The sequence below is a fragment of the Enoplosus armatus genome, chromosome 6 (assembly GCF_043641665.1).
Source record: "Enoplosus armatus isolate fEnoArm2 chromosome 6, fEnoArm2.hap1, whole genome shotgun sequence".
Lineage (NCBI taxonomy): Eukaryota > Metazoa > Chordata > Actinopteri > Centrarchiformes > Enoplosidae > Enoplosus > Enoplosus armatus.
In genome coordinates, this window is record NC_092185.1 from 4,072,636 (window position 1) to 4,096,152 (window position 23,517).

At 42.2% G+C, this 23,517-nt stretch overlaps 1 protein-coding gene across 3 annotated transcripts; it reads right to left on the minus strand.

Moving 5' to 3' along the window:
* Nucleotides 1-1,581: 1,581 nt before the first annotated feature.
* On the minus strand, nt 1,582-22,888 carry LOC139286136 (plasma membrane calcium-transporting ATPase 1-like). 3 transcript variants are annotated; one of them, XM_070906836.1, is made up of 21 exons: nt 22,678-22,873; nt 18,581-18,778; nt 17,397-17,654; nt 15,976-16,101; nt 14,794-15,008; nt 14,186-14,192; nt 13,841-13,867; nt 10,830-10,973; nt 9,380-9,594; nt 9,015-9,257; nt 7,743-7,984; nt 7,429-7,666; nt 6,994-7,173; nt 6,746-6,833; nt 6,403-6,509; nt 5,804-5,995; nt 4,974-5,187; nt 3,483-3,694; nt 3,276-3,383; nt 2,644-2,832; nt 1,582-1,965 (listed from the first exon to the last, which is right to left on the minus strand). In XM_070906836.1, exons 1-21 carry the CDS (start codon nt 22,871-22,873, stop codon nt 1,582-1,584), a joined length of 3,783 nt encoding a protein of 1,260 aa, XP_070762937.1. The 3 variants fall into 3 exon arrangements, with proteins under 3 accessions (XP_070762937.1, XP_070762939.1, XP_070762938.1); XM_070906838.1 differs by lacking the exon at nt 14,186-14,192 and having other exon boundaries at nt 14,805-15,008; nt 22,678-22,888; XM_070906837.1 differs by lacking the exons at nt 13,841-13,867; nt 14,186-14,192 and having other exon boundaries at nt 14,805-15,008.
* Nucleotides 22,889-23,517: the final 629 nt, after the last annotated feature.

Sequence of the window (23,517 nt, forward strand, 5' to 3'; positions counted from 1 at the left end):
ATTAGTAAAATTATTCTCAGTTGTGACTTTTGTTTCTCAAAACTACGACTTTATTTTCATAACATTGTATTTTCCCAGAGTACGTCAACTTTATTCTCAAAGTTTAGGAGTAGACTGGCTGTCCTGATTGGACACTCTCAGGTCTGCCAGCCTTCTCTCAAAACCATGACTGAGAGCTGAACAAAGAAACAACCATTGACAGTTAAAATAAGGGCGTTCATCCTTATGCTATTATTAATTTGGTTAATATTTCATAATTTTGTATTGAATTCCTGTCAGATCCTATGTTTACTAAAGCCTGAAGATGTACCTAAAAAACGATATTATGGATGCATTAAAATATTTAGGCGTGAATAATGATGACCTGGTTGACCTGACCTACTTATAATTCAATCTTTTCTTTAACTCTAGTGATCTGATTTATTGATCGCTGATTGTCACTAATAAATAGTTGGCACGGCTTTGTTGGATCCTGTGTTTAAATGTGCACCTCACACAGGTTTCTGGGAGCCAACGCCACCATCACTCCCAGTCAGGAACCTTCGATTGTACTCTACTTTCTGTGATGGACTGTGGGATAATGTGAGCCCAATGTACAGGTGATTGGATATTCAGTGTTATAGAGTGAATGATTTCAGACACAGCCTGTTTGTGTCCTGCCGTGGGACAGCTGCCTGCGGACCTGGTATGATGTATTGAATAAGGCGGAGCCTGACACAGTAAGGATCTATGATGCTGTAAATTCATCATGAAGGAGGCGGAGCTTCAACCGGTCACAACAGTGAAGCTTTCTCAACAGACAGTTTGACTTGTTGTTATCCTTCTGGAGGTGAAGATGCCTTTGAAGTTATTTTGTACATTTGATACGAAGGACAAAAGAATCTTCTCTCCTCTGATGTGAAGCTGCGTCACAAACATCCTGCTCTGGAAGTTTTTTTTAAGTTTTAATAACTTTACATCTTTTGAAACAACAACCTAAAACATTTTTTACAAAAACACTAGAATAAAATCCAACGTTAGACATTTACTTTGAACATTTCTGTCTACAAACACACGTTTCTGTAAGAATAAAACTCCCCCCTCATTAAAGCTGACTGAAGCTAAACATTTCAGTCACAGATCCTTAAAGTTAAACCTCGACACAAAACTAACTGAACTCGTCACCGTCAGCTCACATCAGCTTGTTTGCTGACAAACTGCTGATTAAAACCAGCGCTGACTACGTCAAAACATCAACATGAATATTTACAGATCAGAATCTGATTATTGATCGATCACCTCACAAACACTCTTCTCCTAAACAACAACTGCAGAGTTCATGTCTATTAAAGTAAAGAAGGAAACATCAGTCTGTGTGAACCTGCCGCCGCTCTGTACACAACCACAAACACCTGGAAACATTTCTGCTTCCTGGATTCTAAAAACCAGAAGGTGAACTCCTGACGAGAACCAATCAGACGAGTCTGTTTTTAAAATGTTTTTTCATTCCTCGGCTCTCAGAAGAACCAGAACTCTCGGCGTAACAAACACAGTACGAACAGACCATCAAAACAGGAAGTGGTCAGGTCTGGCTGTGAGGCTTCAGAGTGAGGTCTCCAGGCTGTGAAGGGGGCTCCCCGGACAAGGCGGTAGCCCCGCTGAGTTGGGTGGGATCAGAATGGACCTGGAGGCGTCCTTATGCAGTGGGACGATGCGGTCCATGGAGTTGTTGTTCTGGTTGGGCGAGGACGGCAGAGGCGGCAGGGTGGACAGTCCAGTCAGCGGCGGTGGGATGATGATGGAATTGCGTTTGGTGGGGGCCTCGTCTTCGCCATCTGCCTCATCGATCAGGGGTATCTGAGGCTCTGAGTCCTCAATGCGGAACTCAGGGTGGCTCATAAAGTTGTGGATGGAGCTGCGAGACTCGGGCGTCTCTAGACCTTCGTACGGAGACACGCTGTCTCTGAAGGCGTTCACTACGCGAATCTGAAAGACGAAAGAAAACAGTCAGGGTCTTTAATGGAAGATGTTAAAGGAAACTTCTGGTGTTTTTCTACCTGGGTCTTATTCTCCTTCTGACTACAGATCATTATAATAACTGAGAAAGCAGCGCATGCGTCATAAGGCTTTCTGGAGAAGCAACATTTATTACTTATTGTTTAATTTACAGCATCATTCTATTCCAACAGAGGTAAACACATATTACAAAAATTATTCTGGTTTCTCTGTAGTGGTGGTTATCACCATTGCTGACTGTTGATAAAGAGATTTTCTACTCTGCAGCAGGTTTTCCTCACATCATAGAAAACAAATGAGGCTCTTGTGCTGTGTGTGCCACTTTGCTCTGAGCAGGATTCTTCTTCTTCAAGTCTGTGCAGCTAACTTAGCAAATAGCAATCCGAACTAAAGATTTCAAATACGTTCAAACTATTTGTTGTTCGATCTGTTCTGATTACTAGGTGAAATTACTTTCTCAAAGACCTGCAGGCCATAATGTAAATGTACAGCAGTTGGATCATTATACACATTCAAACAGTATTTTAGTAACAAACCTTGTAAGCAAATCTGAAGTCTGATATTTTATGATTTCCCATTGCATAGTTATATTTAGAAATACTCATTAACTCATGGATTTGTTCTCCATCTTTTATCGCAGCAGCATACCTGCGTCTGGATGCGGTTGAGGCCGCGGCACCAGAGCACATGGCCCCTCTTCATCTCCATCTCAGCGTGGTCGATCTCATCCAGGTCCTTCATGTCCTCCAGCTCTTCCTCAGGGATCTCATCCCGCTGCGTGCCGTGACCCGCCGTCTTCAGGAACTTCAGCCAGCTAGTGGGGACACTGGACACCAGCTGAGAGGGGGACAGACACAAATATAAAAAAATGCCTGTGAGACACAACAGCAGCACTTTGTTCCTCTACACCTTCAGACCACCTATAGGTTTTGAGACAGTTTTTATTGTCTAATGATGATGATCAGCTGAAGAGCCTGTTTTCATTTGCTGGTAATAAACTCCCCCACTTCTACTTCTCTGTTCCATTGATCACTGTTAAAGCCTTCTAGGAAAGGGAGGAATTATGACCATCAATCTGGTGGAAGTGTTGAGTTTCAGTGACACAGAGTTTAGTTCAAAACCAGCACCCTGTTGTTGTGGGTGTGACAGGGAGTGATGAAGAAAGATGCAGGGCGCTGAGTTCAAAGCAACTGCTGCATCATATTGTTTCTTCGCGGCCAGGTAGCAAACCATAAACATTTGTTGCATGTCTACTATCTACTTTGCAAAAAGTGTCTCACCTGTCCCCACAGGAGGCTGCCGAGACCCAGGAAGACACACCACAGCCACTGCTCGATGGTCAGACTCACACAGCTGAACGGTTTACCACCAAACTGCACGATGACGATCTGCAGGCGGAAAGAGAGATGACATCACACAGGGAGTGTTTTATCACGTTACTCTGTGAACCTGACCAGGTGTGACAATTGCCTCGCCCCCCAGGTTACCTGTATGAGTAAGGTTCCCAGGATGATGGAGCAAAAAATTGGGTTTTTGAAGACGCCCTCAAAGACGTTCCTCTCGCCGTGAATCTTGCGGGCATTGAGCTCGTTAAAGATCTGCATGAGGACAAACGTGTTGAACACGATGGTGTAGTGCTCAGAGGGCGGGGCGTGGAGGGGGGCGTTCCGGCCACTGTCGATGTCAAATATCTTCTCACCTGTGGGAGGGGGGTCAAAGACTACTGAGCAGGTGTAGAAATCAACCCAATGTCTCCATGTTGTTACATCCAAATTCCATTCATTTACACATTAATAATTATGGAACTACGGCATTGTTAATGGCATTTTAGGAGGTCAATTAATGACTAATTAGTGCAATGTAAGATATTAAGATATTTCTTGTGTTTTTTTCCATGAGTTAAGGGGTTTTAATTTAATTATTTTAAGGACACTTTTTAAAAACCAAATTTAAGGAGGTTTTTGCGCCTTAATCCATGCAGATAATCCATTAAAATCCCAGATATCAGAATCATGTTTAATTAGGCTCTCAATGTACGTAAATTCAGTTCTAAGAACAAACAGCTTCACAAAGATGAGCAAACACAAACATGTAACTATTATGTACATGCCAGTAGGTGAAAAAACATTATACATGTATAAATTTATATAAAGTGAAGTCAAGAATTAAATATTGAATGGGTAATGTAATAAGTCACTTTATATACTTACAGTAGGTGGTTATGTGCAGTATATGCATGTACACACATTTAAATACAGATTATACAGCCTGCTTTGATTTGATGAAGCCACACCTGAACCTCAATCACATCACCTCTATGTTAGGCTCCCTTCACCGGCTACCAGTTAATTTCACAGTTGATTTCAAAATTTTACTGATTATGCACAAGGCTAAATTAGGCCTGGCCCCAAAATACATCTGCTGTATAACAGCCTGAGGACGTCTCCTGGTTGTTCTTTGGTCCAGGTTAGTAACAGAGTCTTTGCTGTGAAGGCTCCCTGGCTTTGGATCACTGGATCACGCACAAAGGACCCCAGGCCTCCACTCTAATGTCAACTTTCAAGTCCCTTTTCAAGAAATATTTCTAGATAAAAGTATTTTCATGTTCACAACTTCCAACCTGCTGTTAGCTCTTAGTGTATCTTTGTTTTATTTATTATCATCTTTTTGGTTTAGTATATGCACAAATTGCATCTCATATGAATGAGATATGCTGCAAAGGTGTCCCGGCCTCAATGGGTTGTATGGAATCACACTTTTAAGTGAACGGTTTCTTTTCTAAGAGCTCCCCTAATTAATACTCCTCTGTGCAGTCTGAATTAAATTGTGACACTAGCACATTCCTATCTGCATCTCAATGGACTGCAAGTCCAGCTCATCTAAATGTGTTAAATACAGAATTATGTGGATCTTTGCCTCTGAACTCAAACCCACAGTTAGTCTGTTTCAGACCATGAAGCTGTGGTGCATTCACTGACCAAGGAAGAGCAGGGTGAAGATTATAGTCAGCTGGTAGACGCCGTGTCCCAGGATGTTCTTCATCATGGTACGGGAGATGAGCGGCTTCTTGCGGCCGTACGGGTTCCTGAGCAGCAGCGCCTCTGTTGGCGGCTCAGTGGCGAGAGCCAGTGAAGCGAAGGTGTCCATGATGAGGTTGACCCACAACATCTGCACAGCTTTCAGAGGAGAGTCCTGGAAACAGACACAGATCTACAGTCAGTGTCAGCCAGCAGAGAAACACTGACACACCATATTGTTCACATCGTTGTGTGACTATGTGAGTGTGTGTGAATAAGAGGCTTTCGGTAAAAGTGCACTGGTGTTTTTTTTCTACTGTAACAGAAACCTTAAAGCCTCTGAAAACTTGGTTTCAAGCCTCAAGTATTTATCTATAATATTAAATATTCATGACTAAGTTAAGTTATGTACTATTAGAGTTTAACACTATTTAAACTGAGCTAATCTGCTTCATCAAGACTGTGTGGGAGTGGATTGATCAGAATGGCCTGATGTCAAACAACCACATGGCTGTCATTACGTTTTCATTCAAATGTTGCCTGACTCTCTGAATTTAAAAAGCAGAACAATCAGAATCCTTTTAGTCTGAACTGTCTGTGTGATGACAAAGTCTTTAAGCCAGGAACCACCCGGGGTTCTGGGGTGGAAACACAGATAAAATGTATAAACTCCAGCATGAATAGAAACTTCTTTCACAGAGTCACCACTGTCAGTTGGACTGGACTATTAGACTGTCACACGTTACTGTCCACCCCTAATGGAGGCAGCAGCAGTGTCCGGTGGCTCTGACCTGGGTGATGCAGGCTCCGGTGAAGGCCACGATGACGGCGACCACATTGACGGTGAGCTGGAACTGCAGGAACTTAGAGATGCTGTCGTAGACGTTCCTGCCCCACATCACAGCCTTCACGATGCTGCTGAAATTATCGTCTGTCAGGATGATGTCAGACGCCTCCTTTGCCACGTCCGTCCCTGCAATGCCCTGCAGAATACAGCATGTAGCTTAGCTTACATAAACCTTACACTAAACCTGGACGTGGGTTTAGACCAAGGCTGATCCACAGCTCTGGATCAGAGTAATCTAAAGGTCTGAGGGGGCGGGAAGTTTAAGTCATCTGGGCTTTAGTTTTGTTTCTTTTCTTTAAACTGGAAATGTAGCAAATTAATATTAATCTGATATCTGAATATTTCATAACATTAATACATTTATAAATAGATTCACACCTTATTGTCTCCTCAGCTCATATGAACAAGTTAATTGATAAATAAAGATTTTTATCATTTATGTACGGATTACATTAATTTTTTCTGTTTTATAAACACACTGATGACTGTCTTAATAAATGTAACAAAATAAACTAGAAGCAGCAGTTTGATGACAATCGTTACCATGGCGAAGCCAACATCCGCTTTCTTTAGGGCAGGACCATCGTTTGTTCCATCTCCAGTTACCGCGACAACCTGCCTCTGCTCCATCACAGTGCTGTCGATGATACCTGAGATGACGACAGACAGGCACACAGCTGAAACACACTTATGGACCAAATGAGGATCAAAGGTGTTCCCTAACTCTGACCACCTCTAAAATCAGTTTTCACTGATTGTTGTTTGTTTAATTTTCATATCATGGTGACCTCTGAATTTGTACATATGCTAACATTTTATTCAAACCTTTAATATTTGTTTTCTATTCATTTCGATGAAACCCCGACCTGGTTAAAGTGTGTCTAACCTTTGACAAGAGTGTGTTTGTCCGTTGGAGAAGATCTGGCGAGGACTCTCAGCTTTGGCCAAATCTTATCAATACGCTCCTGCTCAATCTGCAGAGAAAGAGACACAACATAAATATGGATTTTAAGTTACAAAACATTAATTTAAATAAGTTCATCAGACTAAAGTGCTTCTAGTGTCCCCTAAAGAAGTGTTGGATGGGGCACCCAAGGTTTAGGACAGACACTGCTGTCTTTGTGATTGTCTGACCTCTCCTAGCTCGTTGCGGATTCGTCGGTTGAATTCTTTGCCCTCCATACACAGGAAGTCATCTCCAGGTTGCAGGATGCCACATTTGGTGGAAATGGCCCGGGCAGTATTGATGTTGTCTCCGGTCACCATGCGGACAGTGATCCCGGCCCGCTGGCACTTTCTGATGGCTTCTGGTACCTGAACAATTAAAGAGTGATACATGTTGAGGTTTAAGGAACGCTCTGGACAGATGAAAGAACACTAGAAACAAGAAATGAAGGTAAAATAACAGATTATGGAACAAAAACTGATGACTGTCAGACAGCAGCTTCAAACACTTATTGTAGCTGTTGAGGATGCTCCTCTTCAGATGCTCTGCGTGTAGCGACTCGCACTGCGTGTATTTTTACTTGGATTGGCTGGTTGCCTCCATGTGTCGTACATACGACGTACCTCAGGTCGTACAGGGTCCTCAATGCCAACCACAGCGATGCAGGTGAGGCCAGTGAGGATGTGGGCCTCATTGTCCCACTCAGGCTCTCCGTCAGCTGCGGGGAAATCTCTGTAGGCGAGGCAGATGGTCCTTAGGCCCTCCGACGCCATCGGCTCAACCACCTTCCTCACTAGATCGTCTCGGTCCCGAGGTTTGAAGGCTTTGGCCTCGCCGCTGGCCGTCAGGATCTTACAGCACCTGGAACCACAGGAAAGAGTCATGTAATGACATCTAACTGAGCACAGAGCTGTGTGAGCAGCAGCAGTAAACCTACTTCCTTAGCAGGATCTCAGAGGCCCCCTTGCTGAACATCCGGTAGCTGCCATCATAGTTCTTTAGCACGGTGCTCATGGACTTCCTCACAGAGTTGAAGGTGTAGACTTTGAACAGTTTCTCTTCTGGGATTTCGTTGCGGATGGTCTGGTAGTCTCGGTGCAGGTTGAGGGACAGTCCCAGTAAGGCACATTCAGTCTTGTTTCCCACCTGGCGAGCCAGCCCGCCTTCCTTCTCTGGAGGCTGCAGGAAGCAGCAACAGAGAAGACATTAATTCACAGCATAAGTTTTAGTTTTTAATGACAAATCAGTGACGACACACAGTTTTCAACAAACACAAAACAGGTAACAGTGTTCAGTGTTGAAGATTAAATGACAACAAAATAAGTTTTATCTTCAAAAGACTTCGCAACAGACCACTAACTGCTGCACACTTAGGTTCCTTTGTACATGAAATGTATAAGATTTTATTGATCGCTTTTTAGGCTCTTTATGGCCCCTGATTATATGTCAGAGTTACTATTCCCTCAACAACCTGTGCACAGCCTCAGACAGGACCCTGCTTGCTATTCCTGTGACAAGATTAAAAGCTAGAGGGGGTCGTTTTGTTGGCACCATGGCTCTAGAATTACCTGGCTGAAGAGCCCAGTCTGCCAGATCATCATCTTCCTTTAAATAACTTCTTAAAACGTCTTTTTATTGGTAGGCCAACAACCAATTATTTTTATATTTTTATGCTGATATCTCATTATGTTTTATACACAGTACAACTTTTTATCATTTGTCTGTTTTATTATAAATCTTTTGGTAAATTGTTTTGGTGTCTGATAAACCTTCAAACTCAGCGGATTTATTATTCAAACTGGACTTCCTGGATCAGATTTCACCTCCTCATCTGACACGACCATACCAGCACAGACATTGGTTTTTAGCGCAGTGCTGTTTTCAGGATAGTTTGAAGAAAAGTATCCTGAAAACAGAAAATAATCATCTATAATACTATATAATACTAATTGATAATAAAAATAATCGCTAGTGATAGTCTCAGCAGTGAACTGACTGAAAGGAAAGAGATGATAAATACTTGTTGGTACTTTTTAACTCTTGCGGAACCTGTTTGTCTCCTCTGTTCTCTGATCTGTGCAGTCGATCCAGGAGGCAGTGATCAGAAGAGTCCTGAGCTGCAATGGCAGCTCTCCAAACCAACATGCTCTCTAGGCCAAATACTTAACTTACAGAGCTTCCTGAATGAAAGGCTATTTTTACAACTCACCATAATCTTGGTGGTGTAGGCGCAGTTGACCCCGATGCCCAGGACGAGCAGGTCCAGGATCTGGGCAGGAATCAGGTCCGGCTCCGGCACCTTTTTGTGGTAGCGTCCTGCGATGTAAGCCTGCACCACTGTCATGCGGTTCATAGTGAGTGTGCCCGTCTTGTCGGAGCAGATGGCCGTGGCGTTGCCCATCGTCTCACAGGCATCCAGGTGGCGGACTAGGTTGTTGTCCTTCATCATTTTCTGACAAAGGTAGAAAGCAGTGTCACCTGAGTCTGAGTATTTTATTATAGTGTTTTATAATGCTGTATACAGACTACATATGTTCAGGGCGACAGGCTGTATAATGCTGTATACAAACAGACCTTGACTGAATAGGCCAGAGAAATGGTGACAGCTAGAGGGAGACCTTCAGGCACAGCCACCACCAGCACCGTCACACCGATGATGAAGAACTTCACCAAGAACTGGATGTAGATGGGCATGCACTCTTTAGCCCAGGGGACCCCCTGCACCCAGAAGGTATCGATCAGGAAGCGAGTGATGAGGATGAGGACAGTGAGAGATGACATGAACAGACCTGAGGACACAGAAAGACAAAGAGACTGACAGGGTCAGAGAGAGCGAAACAGAGACAAAAGAGAGTTTAGTTCAGCTATAAACCTGATCAAGACATGAGCACAACAGATGGTGTTTTAAGTGAGGAGTGCACACGGAAAGTTAACCTAAGACTAAAACCAGTCCTTCAGGGTAGAACTGATTTGTATTAGGCAAATGTAAAATGCAGAAATAAGCTGCACAACTTCTTCATGTGTAGGCTTTATGTGTATAGGCAAATAATATAGGTGAGTTATCTAGGTCACATGCAAAAATACAATGCCAAAATTAATGCATAGCCCACCTTCAATCTCATATTTTCCTATATGCCATTAGTATAGCAGGTGGTTAAGTAAACACTGGCAAGCCACTTGTGCGGCTTAGAATATGAAAAATGAATGTAATTTAAAATAGTAGGTAACCTGACTCAGCTGTGGAACATATCTTAGTTTTACAATGCCTTGTTTGGCGCATTTTGGTATATATCGTGTATATCACACATGCAGTGATGATGTCACAAACCCTCTGTGGGCTGTGGTCTACTCCATGGAGAATATATATGAGTCCTTACAGGATGGGAAAATTAATTATTTCTGTAACGTCACCCAGTCTTAGGAAATACACTGTTACAATACAAACATCTCCCTCAAACATGAAGCTGCACTTACTGCCAAAAAGCACCAGACTGCAGGGACCTTGGTTTAAGAGAACGTTAATGTGCTCTCTTTTGTGTGCTGCATAAGATCAAAAAACAGTATCTTTTTAAGTTCAGTTTCATCAATGAACATCTCTCCTCCCACAGGATGCCTCTTGCAACTCCTTACAAGTTAAGACACCTCTTTAAATATCAGCACTGCCGGGTGATAAAATGATTTTACTCCTAGTCCTGAAAGTAGGACCAAATATTCATCACTTTTTTGGACACTCAGGATTTCCTACTTTGAGATGGAAACACACATCAGGTCCAACAAGATCAGCACTAATCATGTAGTAAGCAGTAATACACTATGAATGAGGTGGAGGTGAATAACAGGGTTCCGAGTAAATTAATCCCTCATGTCCACCAGATGGGGCGGCTTCACCTTCACAATAAAAGCCCAGTGCATAGTTTCATTGTGGAAGAGCACAGTAACATGTGGAGATGGTGCTCAGCCCAGATGATGTCTACATCACTGTGATATTCAAACTCATCATTATGATCTGATTCTCTGTTCGTACCTGCTTTGCCGATCTGCACAGCCAGCTTGGTCAGCTTCCCCTGGAGGACTGACTTCTCCTTCTTTGGTAGGTTTTTCTTCTTCTCTGGTTCTCCGTCATCGTTGAGCGGCTGCATCTCCACAGTGGCTCCATCCTTGTTTTTTCCTACATAGGACACATGAGCCATAATAAAAATAATGTATCACTGTAAGAAAAATTGGTTTAAACAATTGTTTTTTTTAAATCACTGTTAAACTGCTGTCAATGTAATCAGCACTTCCTGCAGATGTTTCACACTGTAAGCCTACTGGGAAAGCAAGGGATTATTCCACTTGAGCCACTGGAAGGCTTTTAATGTGAAATATCTAAAGGAAGAGTTGAGTTTCATTGACGGCAACCTAACAGTGATTGAAAATTGGAAAAGTAGAGCCGACTGGATCAGTTAAACAGATAATGTGTTTTCAGCAGAGTGGTGAGAATGACATGACTGTTGTTGTACTGTTTACTGTTGCACTGTGGAAATGTACGTCATGCTGAATTTATAATTTACATCAGGTAAACATGGAATGTTGAGTTTACAACAGCAAATAAAACAGGAGCAGATCAGAAAACAGGATTATTACTAAAATATGATTGTAAGGAGAAATTAGAAGTACAATGTAAATGTATGTATGTGTTTCAACTGGACTGGGTCTCTCTGCAGTTGAGGCCTTGTCAACTAACTCAGCATCTATGGAAGCCCAAAAACCCTAAAAAATCAGGTTGTCCTACCATATATTGACCACAGTATACTATGATTTCCTTCATGAACATTTGGAACACTTTTTCTATGAATCACAGAGCAGGACCTGAGGATGATTATGTCAGTATGTGGGTCATACTGTCCACTTGTCCATCACACACAGACGGACATGTCACCAACTACACTGACATTTTGTCATCAGTTTTATCATTGTTAGTCACTATTGAAAGTCTGTGTTAACAGAGTGAACAGTCAGTTGAGTGTGTGACAGGACAACCAGTGGAGGGCAGGCTGTGATGTTGTGTGTCAACAGGTTTAGGTGGTTATGTCTAATCCCAGTCTGGGCTTATTGTGCTGTATTGATTAACTTCATATATGAGTCAGAGCAGACCTCCAAACTATCTTACCAACCAACTAACTAACAAGACTACATCATCTCTGTTTCTCTGGATCACCACGGTAACAATAAACAGCACTACAGAGTCAACTAACACTGTAGCTCTGTCACAGAGAGTGAGGGTATCTGCAGGTGTGTCTGTGTGTGTGTGAGCGTGCTGATCCCAGCTCAGTAATGAGGTTATTAGTGGACAGGCAGGCAGCAGCAGCAGGCAGGAGAAGAAAGCAGCTGCCGAGCTTAAGGCAGATAATCTGCTTGGTCCTAATCACCATCAACAGAGTCAGGAGCACCTGCTGCTGCTGCTCAGACCACAGGGACGTACACTGCACCATGTGAGACCACAGGGACCACAAGGAACCAGGAGATCCTGCCAGGGACCAGGAAACATGAGCAGACCCAGGGGGGACCAGGAGGGTAACTGACTGAACCTGAGATCCCCCTCAGACCCCTGACCTCTTGCAGGATCTTTGACCAGTCTGATCAGAACCACCTCTTGTAAACCAACATAGATTGTTTTGGCTAGACCGCAGAAAAGCAGCACCAGCCCTTTAACCGGGAACGTCTATGACTTACTGAGTCAGTGATGAAGTTACACCATTGGTCGGTTGAGTATTGAAATCTCCCCTTCGGCTGTTGCTCTGCGTGAACATTAGTCACGTACCGTAACTCCAGATTCTATGAGCATAGGCGCAGCCCTCTAAGAATATCACTAGTGGGTTCATCCCTCTCTTGTGTAGCACTGAAGAGCCCACTTATGCCATGGGCCCCACCTTGGTCCTCACCTTGTGTATAAGTTTAGCTGAGACTGGACAATTGGCCCCCAAAAACAGCTTTTTCCTCAGTTAGTTAAAGGAACCAGTGGGGCCCACAGCTTAGAGGGCTGCGCCTATACTCGAGAGTTACGACAAGTAACTAATGGTCTATTTCGTTTAGGCTTTGCCCTCTAAGGCTATCACTAGTGGGATAAGGGCGAAGCAGGATGTGGTCCATGCCACACTGGGTGCGTCCGGTTCCCAAATAAATCACTCCAAAAGTATCCACTTTACATAACAGAAACATCCTGTTATGAAGGGTACAGTAACCTAAACAAAGGTTTTCTCATCAAACAGCCAACTCAGCATATAGTCACACCTTCAGATAACCAAAACTTCTCAAGATTCTTTAACTGAATTTTGTGGGACGATATTACATGTGAGATGGGCATTATTTTGACAAAATGACCACATATTCAATGTAAGCGGTTAACTCACCTGAACAGTTATCGAAACTAAATCAAGTGGCACAATAACAGCTATGAGTCTGGCTTATAGCTCGGGAAGCATCGATCCAACTTTTTCTCTCTGTAGCAATTCCAGTATCTAAATTTAGTACTGAGTACTGATTTGAGCAGGCGTTCTCTTTTTACTATATTTAAAATCTGTATACGGCACTGTGTGGAACTGAGTGGGATCATTTTCATGTAAGGTAACATGAGGTCAGGCATACGGTGGGGCTAGAAAAATTAGTTAATTTGCTTCATGGCCAAAACCTGATCCGCTTAATTGGTTCAGTACGAAACTGATATTGATCTGGTATGTCAGATCGACGCATTGCTACTTCACCACTGATTGATGTGGAATGCATGCTGGGATACTTATCTACTCCAACATGGCAGACGAATAAACACATGAACAAGAAGGCAGCTCCAAGGACAAAACAAATGTTACCAGCTGTTGTTCTACAGCTCAGAACCACCACAAGGAAACCAGGAACCAGAGTCCACAGTGACCAGCACAGCTGTGAAGAAACCAGCCAGCCTCAGGTAACTGAAGCAACTACTGTTCAATACAACCTTCACATCTACTCAGTCACATATGATCACTCACAGTACTGAGACACTGATGAACTGCTCACCTTTCTTGCCTTTGTCATCTTTTTTACCTGTGAAGGGAAAACATGTAACAGCCATTAGTTAATTATACATATGGAAAGAAACATTAATAAAACGGCAGACTCTGCATGGATGCTGCTGAATATCAAACTAACCTGAACTGCAGTGCTGTTCGCTCTGTTGCTTTTCTTCATACATCCCCAACTGCTGTGACTGACCGAGCTATTTGTCTTTATAACTGTATTAACCACTACTTTGGTCTAAGAGACTGAAATATCTGAATAACTAGTGAATGGATTGTCATGAAGTTCAGTACAGACATTCATGTTCCCCATAGGATGAATTGCAATAACTGCGGATTCCTTGACTTTTCATCTAAGACGATTATTGGGTATCAGTGGGTATGTGTGTAAGTTTGTTGTTGGTGATTTGTCCCGGCAACAAACCTACATGTGACTACCACTAAAAAAGCAGAGGGGTTGCATCTCTCAGAGAGGCGGCTGTGGCTCAGCAGGCAGAGCGAGTTGTCAAAGTGGTCTTGAGCAAAATATTAAACCCCAATTGCTCTTGATGCCTTGCATGGGAGCTTGCCACAATTGGTATGTGTGTGCGTGTGTGAATGGGTGAATGAGAGGCAAATTGTAAAGTGCTTTGGATAAAAGCCAGTGTTTCCACGGGTAACGTTTTGCCGCCACAGCAAAAAACATGTTTGTTACTCTACCCGTGAAACGGTACAGACTAACAAATCATCTTTGGCCGAGGTTACAGACTCATGAAATAATGTTGATACAGCTTCTAAAATCTAAATCTAACACTCCCTAATCTAACAGTGCATCTGCTCTGAGTGCCAGAAATAAAAAACTGTTGTTGTGGACTGGCCTGGTAGTTTCCTTCTAACAGTCAGACACACAGATTTATTGGAGTAAAACAAACTCCATTCTACTGCACCAGCTGAAGTGAAACAGCCCACTTATACACTGAACTTACTTTTCTTGTCCTTCTTCCCTTTCTTTTTCCGTTCCTCTTTCTTCTTGTCAATCTCTTTCTTCTTTTTCTCTTTGTCAGCCTTCTCCTCACCATCACCATCACCATCCTCACCAGCACCAAGCAGTGTGAAGATGATTCCAGTCTGAGAGTTCACACCTACAGCGGTGACCACCATCTTGCCAGAGCCCTCCATCACATGGGTACCTGAGAGAGAGAGAGAGAGAGAGAGGCCAAGGAATTTTATCATTTCTGCCCACTTTAGTCTTCTACATACTACATTTATTGCATCTATCCTCCTCTGTTGCTCCACCTAAACTTTCCTCCATGGCTCTAAGGATGGTCATGTTATATGCTGTACAGACTGTAAAGCCCTAGAGGCAAATTTGTGATTCAAATAAAACTGACTTGATAGTGGGAGTGAGTCAGTGAGCAACCTGATGGATCTCATGTTGAGCCCCCTAAAAAACTACTACACCCAGATCTCATCTGCTCACATGGGTCCCCCTTGTGTCTCCTTTGAGAGAGAGACAGAGGGGGATGATGTGACAAAATCATGGGCTGAATTCAAACCTGCGACATGACTGTAACATCATTAGATATCATGGTCACTTCGGCAAATACCAACTCTTCGCCTCCGTGTCCACTGTCCACTGTCTATTTTGTACATACTCCTGCGAGTATGTGTGGAATTTTCTATTGCTCCCCGATAACTTTAGTGGGAGCTGTGGACAGATCCACACAGGGAGGCCGCTGTAGGAGAAGCCCCAAGTGACGGTTCTTAGTTAGAACTTTTTCAGTGGCTGTATGTCGTATTGTCCAGTGTGCATGTTGTTTTCCAAAATTATATTTTTTATAATCTTCACTCTGCTGTTACTGTGGTGACTCTTTCCCAAAATAATAATCATGAAATTGGTTTTTGGTCATGGTCTTTTTTCACACTGAATAAAAATAAAAATATTTTCATTTCTTCAGTATTTTAGGTGGTTCAAAGTTGTATTATTTTAGTGTAGGAGGAGGTTTAGTGTTCAGTCTGTAGGTGTGAAAACCTGAGATGATCAGATTTAACAGTGAGAAATCAGCAGCAGAAACTGTCTGGTAAGAGCTGACAATGACAGCTCAGGTCATACTGAACTTGGCAGTAATTTGATGTGAATGGAGTAGAGTGAAGCACCTGACAGCAACATGGGGTCTTTGTCGAGACTCTTCTTGACATGATCCGACTCTCCGGTCAGAGAGCTCTCATCAATCTTCAGATCATTGCCCTGAATCAGGACGCCATCAGCAGGTAGGAGGTCACCTGGAACACCAACACACACAGGTACACTGTAACAACAGCTCACCCTCATCAGGTCACCATGTTACATCATCATTACATCACCTGTCTGTCACATGATTTCTGGGGGAGAAATAATTTTTTCCCCCTAATGATTAGATATAAAATGTATCTTTACGTTTTGCTTTCTAATGAATTAGAGAAATTGGCTCATTATCATTAGAAAACATCAACATTCTGCAGTTTTTTTTAACCTCAGTCACTAAACTGCAAAGTGTTGGCCACAATATTGCTATCTACAGGAATTTTACAGAAATATTATATAGACTGTTGCATTCTGATGTTCACATGTTAATATTTAAGGATCCCTAGAAGACAGTTAGAGTTATGTTAATGACTTCCTGACATGATTATTCTGCTGTTCAGTTTTTCAAATTGAATTTTGAAATTCTTTAAGGACCATAAATTACATATCAGAATCAGAATCAGAAATACTTTATTGATCCCCAGGGGGAAATTAGACAAGTTACAGTTACATAACTTTATGTTGTGGCAGTGTAACCTGAACGTAATCTTAAAAACACGACACTATAAACTGACACTATCTGCAGCACTATTAACAGCTAACAAACTACTTTTCAATAGTATTTCATGCCCATAGTATACCTGAATTTAATTACAATACCTTACAATTATTACAATACATTCGCTTTGCAGATGTGTTTGTCCAAAACAACTTACAATAAGTGCATTCAAACTCAAAAGGAACTAGATCTCAAGAGCTAGATGTCCCGTTAAAAATTGGACCTTCCCAAACAAACAACAGTACAGTCGGAGAGCTACAGTGCAGTTAGTCTCGTGAAACATCAGTAAAGTCTATCATTGTCTCTCTAGGTGTATTGTGAAAAGGTGTCTTTCAGTCTGCAGTGGATTCTACCACTCTGGGACCAGATCTTCAGTACTGATACAAAAATGATAATACTTAATACCTTACTTTGATAAATAAATATAAACATGCTTGACTACAAAACCCTTTTTTCATTGAAAAAAGAAAAAAGTTGTCAAAGCTGGCAAAATGATGATTTAAATCAGAAACTATGTGATCAAAGAATAAGTCAACAAGATTATGTAACTGACAAGACATTTAATGGCTTTCAGTACCAGACCATTTTTCATCTCATTTCAGTCCATGCCAGAAACTAAGGTTTGATATCCAGATCCAATCATCCCTCGGGGTAAACTTGTAAACTTGGCTGAACTTGACTTTCAACCAATGGTAAGCTCTGCTATAGATAAGTGCATGCTTTTTGTTCTCTCACCATATTTGATTTGTGCGATGTCTCCGACGACGATCTCGGATACTTTGATCTGGATCATCTGCCCCCCTCGGACCACGGTGAACTTCTGCTCCTGCTCGATGCGGCTCTGGAGGCCGCGGAACTGCTTCTCTTTGCTCCAGTCGTTGAAGGCCGTCACCAGGACCACACACACCACCGACAGCAAGATGGCAGCGCCTTCGATCCACCCAGCCTCCGCCTCACCCTCCTCCTCCACGCCGCCAGCTGCTTTTCCACAGTCTGAGCAGAGACAACACAGGCTGGAATTGTAGTTTTCTGAACACATGTCAACATTAGTTACATTTTCTCCTGCTTCTTTACACTCAAACAGTGCGGCCTGACAGGAAGTGACCTCTGACCTTCCCATACAGGAGGATCCAGGTTTCTAAGGAAAAGTCTAAGTTTAGGAGGACATGACACACTGCTGACACACTGAAGATTTTAAACACTTGAAGCAGCAGTTGTCACAGAGAAGTAATTTATTGGTGATTTTTATTAACAGCTGGATATATTTGGCCTATGTGGCTAATACCCCATTCAGACCAACACATGCGGACCAAACCTGCACCTGAATGGGTCAACGCATGTCAGCTGACTCTCCTTCTTAACGCTCTTACCGGCCGGGGTCAGATGCAGCCTGGCCTTGGTGAACTGACCTTTCTGTCAGGGATGGAGACTAATTCAATGATACCAACATTTACACGTCGTATAACCGACTCACAGAAAAAAGGCAGAGTGAGAGAAATAGAAAGTCTGTGTAACTATACGTGTAACAGTGTAACTAAGCAGAGGCCATGGATAACATGGTATTTATCATATTCTAGGTAAGAAGCATTTATGGAAAACACTATAATAAAATGAATAAATGTCTATCGATAAGAAGCTGCAGGTAAGCTGCTCACTGTAGGAACATGATTTTCATGAACCAGTATTCTCACATATACTGCTGATGTACATTGAGTCCCAGACACCCTCACTGACTGAAGCTGAAACTGAAGATGAGATAACAGGAAACACCTTCTGACCACCTGACAGCTCTGCTAACATCTCACCACAATGTCCCTGTTACACACAAGTCCATGATAAAAAATTACAGAAAGAGACTTATCGGAACATGTAAAGGTTTCAACAAACAGAGTGACTGTAAAATAAAAAGATAAACTTACTCTGTCTTTCAGCATCGGGCGGTCTGTAGAAAGAAAGGCCTAGTGAAATGATGGCTGCCACCTCCAGGATGATCAGTGTGACATCCTGCAGGGCTTCCCACACTAACTGCACAAAGGTTTTTGGCTTTTTAGGAGGGATGAGGTTCTGTCCAAACTCCTGTTTCCTTCTGTCGATGTCCTCCGAGTTTCCATCTAAACCTGCAGCAGGAGACACAAAGACAACATCAGACACATGTCCTCCTCTGATCCTTAATCCTAACCTCTTTACATGTCTTAAACTCTGAAGAACAAATTCAACATTATAAGTCATGAGTGATTTAACATTTGTAATCATTGTCAAATATTAGTGATATAGTTATTAGGCTTAGATTTGCAGATAAACTTGAGTCAAACAATCTAATTATACTGAAACTTATTTAACCCCAAAGACCCTACAGTGTCTAGTCTCCATCTTTACAAACTGATACTGTTTGTCCAAACTTTCCTCAAACTCAAAGAACTTTATTTTAAATTCTAGGAGAAATTGCAAACAACAACAAGGATAAAACTGTGAATATGGTTTGAACTGACAATTGTTGCCTTGATATCGAGTGGAAAACTACTGTGAGAATATGATATTACAAAATCAGAATGTGACATCACACTGTGCCATTAATGTTTTCTGATCTGATGTGTCTCTTAAACATATACTCTTGGGTTTTTATAGCACTCCAGATGTGCTCTGGCTCACTGATGATGATCTGAACCTCCACACAGTTCGTATTAGGCATCAGAAAGAAGCTGAAATATGTGAATTGGTTTGACCATTAAAAAAGAAAAAGAGAGGTAGTATGCACCCAGCTTTTACAAGCTCCCAAAAATGTAATGAGGTCATAGCTTCCTCTTGGATGCGTGGTATGATCTGGCACCTGGTTACTATGTTGTTATAAAGTTCCACCCTCACACCCTGCGCGCTGTTATTGGCTGGGGGCTACACACCCACTGCCCAAAGGTTGATGCCCAGAAACGTCCCGAACACAGCTGAATAAGAAAACACAGGCAGAAGGCAGGGCCTCAGCGGATACACACACCGCCACACACTTATAGTGGGTCATAAGTGATGAATGAGATGGATTCTTTTTTATGAGTCTATATATTGATTTTTTAGGAAAATCCTACACATTCTGCCTTTAATTTTGCCCGTCTAAAATTGTCTGTAGGAAACCTTAAAGATGAAAATGTTGCATAATTTCATTTTTGAAAGCTTGCAGTACTCAGTGTGAGGACTACATCTCTGTGCTGCCTTTATCCTGTCCATCAAAAGTTTAATGTCAGAGACAACAGAGCAAAAGTCCAGTCAGTTATTAGTTAGGAAACATGAATATATGCAGCAATTCTCCATATTATTAGCTCAACAGGCCATGTCATGTACTTCAGTGGGGGGTGTTCCTACAATGCGGTGTCCATCTGACCCACTGTATGTCCTGTTGTGCTCTGTGAAACCAGACTGTTGCTCTCTTCTTTAACACAAACCAGCGAGTTTGTAAACTAGTGAGCTGTGCTGTATAGATAATCATGACACCAAAACAACTGAAAAGTAATGTGAAGAAACATTTTGGATTCAACACCATAGAAGATAATAAGTCAGCACTGTGTACAGACTTCATAAAATGCACTACCTACAATTGCCATCTAGTAAATTAGCTCAGCGGTGAGTAACAGTAGCTTGTCACCTTGTGAGGCAATGGAGACACGGTGAATGCAGCGAAATTTAGGTTTAGGCAACAACATAGTTTAGGATTAGGCTACTGGGGTTGCATCAAAATTAATTTGAACAAATTAAGTGTTAATTTCAATCATTCAAACGTGTTTTTTTTAACTGACCCATTGTTTATCTTATCTGGTGTTTGTGCCTCTCTGCTGTAGTGTGGAGTTGTGTGAGAGCAGAGGGCAGACTGGTTCCCTCTGTGGAGCAGAACAACATGTTGGGACATGCTCAGATCCCTTTAGACAAACTGCAGCTGCTGCATGGCAGAACACTCAGTCAATCTGAACAGGTTTTTAACCCAGCGCTCTTCATGTTGTTTGAAAATGAAACTCGGTGAGCAGAGCACTAAGCATGTGAGATTATACTGAAAGTTAATGGATCTGCCCCCCAGCTGTCACCACAGAGACACACAGAGGAGGAAAGCAGTGTGATGGATTTTCCACTGATTTCAAGCTGCTGCTGACATTTTACCTCTCTCTGTCAGCAGGACTCGAACCGCTGAAGGTGTTTACTGAGCGCGTGCAAGATGGACAGACTAAATGAATTAATGATGAGGAGGAAAATGTCAAAGGGCAGATGTATTAGACACACTGAGTCCACCAAGGCACATTGAGTCTACTGAGACACACTGAATTCACTGTCTGCAGGTCAGTATGAGACACATCATAGCAGAACTTTACCAAAACAATAAAGTTTGGTTAAACTTGACTATGTCTCTGCATGTCAACTTTTATAGAAATGAACTGAAATCAATATGTTTATGGAGGGAAGGAAATCAATCTAAAAACCGAAGGATAACTTTAATCTACTAAAAGTGCTAAAACCTACAAACTACAGGATGTTGATTAAAAGAACAGCTTGTGTTCTGTCTAAACATGCAGTCACAGCCGGGTCATGAAGTCCAGGTTTAACATTTAAATTAAAACACAAAACTCCTCTGGTCATCCTTAGCGGTGCACACAAGGTACACCAACCCCTGATCCCCAAGCCCCTGTCCTCCAGGGTTCAGCAGAGGTCACTGAGGTCATTATGTAGAAAAGCTTTACATGGTGATCACATATGATGAGCATCACTGCCTCCACAACATTAACTATTATTATCATCAGGGTTCTTATAGTGTTTTAAGAGTAAAATTCAAGCACTTTCAAGGTACCTAAACCAAAAATGTCCATACTGAGAGCAGATGGTCACCCTGATGACGGCAGGTTTAGACCAGACGCGAAGGTGAACGGAAAAACGCCACTTTTCATTTCATGTCAGTAAATCTAGGTCCGCTCTCTTCTAGTGTGAGACGCCAGGAGATAACAAACAAATATGGCAATGGGATTGTTTCATTTGAAATATTAAGATTTTTGGTTTACATTGTGTAGATGAAACACCAGATTACGTTGAAAAATATGGATTTTTGAAGGAGTATATTCAAATTCAAGCATATTCCTAACCTTAAAAAATAACGGTTAAAATCAAGACTTACTACGGACCCTGACCATGCTTGCTTTTTAAAAATTGCTTTCTAAGTTCTACCTTTGTTGGACAGAAAATATTACAGGCCAAAGTTTGCAGCCTGATGGAAACAGTGGACATTTTCATTTCATGCTAGTCCGCAAATGACAGCGGCACATTGCCTCAGTTTATTATCAAATTTAGGGCCCCATTTTTGTTGTGACACAACGACCAGCACACACAGCACTGAAAGTTTGATATTTCCTGACCTTGAAATTTGCTTTGCCCATCTGACGTGAGTCGAATAGATGTCCCGCGTCTGGACAATCCCAACAAAGTCCTAAATTACTACCTTCTTCTCTTTAAAGCCTTTTCGGTCAAACCACTTCGCTTCATTAAAACTGCCTCTACAACAAGATAAATCATATTGTCCTCACTGCTATGAATCCTCCATTTGAATTTTTCTTAATTCAATTGCAGTATTTACAGACTGGAACACGCTATGTTTATCTCATATTGTCCTGAAGCTGACAGAGAGTAAGGCAGGGTCAACAGAGGCTGCAGGTCACAGTCGACTTTGACCATCAAACAGTCCCTCAAGCCATACTAAACCTAATATTCCTCTGTTGGTTTAATGGTGTCCACGCCAGGGGAAGGGTTCTGTGAGTCACTGGTGAAACGGCCTAAAACATCATTACATACGTAGCAGTGGCTATGACTGAAAACACCAAACTGTATTTAGAGTGGAGCGTCACAATGCTTGTGATTGAACTTTAGTTTTTGTTTAGGTTTAGATTGACATCACTGGTGCTGTGATGCTCCAGCTGGCAGTAAGCCTGTTGTTTTAGAAAGACAGTCTGTGCGGACACAAACTGAATACAGAAGCAGAGTTTCTGAACATATTTACCTTCGACAGGTGACGTCCTCAATCTGGCACAAAGTCCGTTAACATCTCCGTAAGACTCCTGGATCCTGGTCAGTGACTCTGCTCCTCTCAGCTCCATGAGCGAGCGCAGCTCCTGCAGTGAGCAGCTGAACTCGGCCTCGTGGTTGGCCTCGCCACGTCGGCCATGTTTTGACCCACGAAACGAGTTGTTGGCCATGTCTCTTTCCTCTGGGACTCGACTTCCCGAAAAAACACAGACTCAGTGGTTGGCCTGAGGTGCAAATCTGGCCTGACGGGGACTCTGTGACTGTAGGGGGATAAATAGATCAGGTCATTTCAGAGGTACTAACTCTAACTAACCTCGAGTAACTCTAGGGGAAAATGTAGAAATATTACTACACAAAAGGCGTGATTGGACTTAAAAGCTGGGGCTGGGTGCAGGGCATCAAGGTTATGTCCTTGGTAATGTTTCGGGGAATGTGGGAGTTTTCACTCTACAATTACGTAGAAATTACCCGAGGGGTTTTGGAAGACTGATTCTCTTTATCTTTTCTTCACTCATCAAATTTGATGTACATAAAGTAAGAGTGGTTTAGTACCTCTACCAGAATTATATTCCTGGGATTGTGGAGATTTCATCATATAGAAAGTCAATAAAGTGATGTTCAAAGCAACAAACCAGTGTTCCAGTGTCATGCATTACGTCAATTATGTCAGAAGAAATGTGTAAATATCCAATAACCATTTTCTTCATTATTTTAACTACAACTTGCACAGAATTATTAATTTGAACAACAAATAACTGTAGAGCAATTAAGATCATATCATCATATGATTCAGTTGAAAGTCGATATAATGTAA

What these genes read in the sequence shown, in the direction of transcription:
- LOC139286136 (XM_070906836.1), bottom strand. Translation starts at nt 22,873, where the DNA reads ATGGCCAACAACTCGTTTCGTGGGTCAAAACATGGCCGACGTGGCGAG. An exon ending in TCTGAGATCCTGCTAAGGAA is followed by an intron (nt 7,667 to 7,742) that starts GTAGGTTTACTG and finishes CTGTGGTTCCAG; the next exon opens with GTGCTGTAAGATCCTGACGG. An exon ending in TCAACCGCATCCAGACGCAG is followed by an intron (nt 1,966 to 2,643) that starts GTATGCTGCTGC and finishes TTCGTCTTTCAG; the next exon opens with ATTCGCGTAGTGAACGCCTT.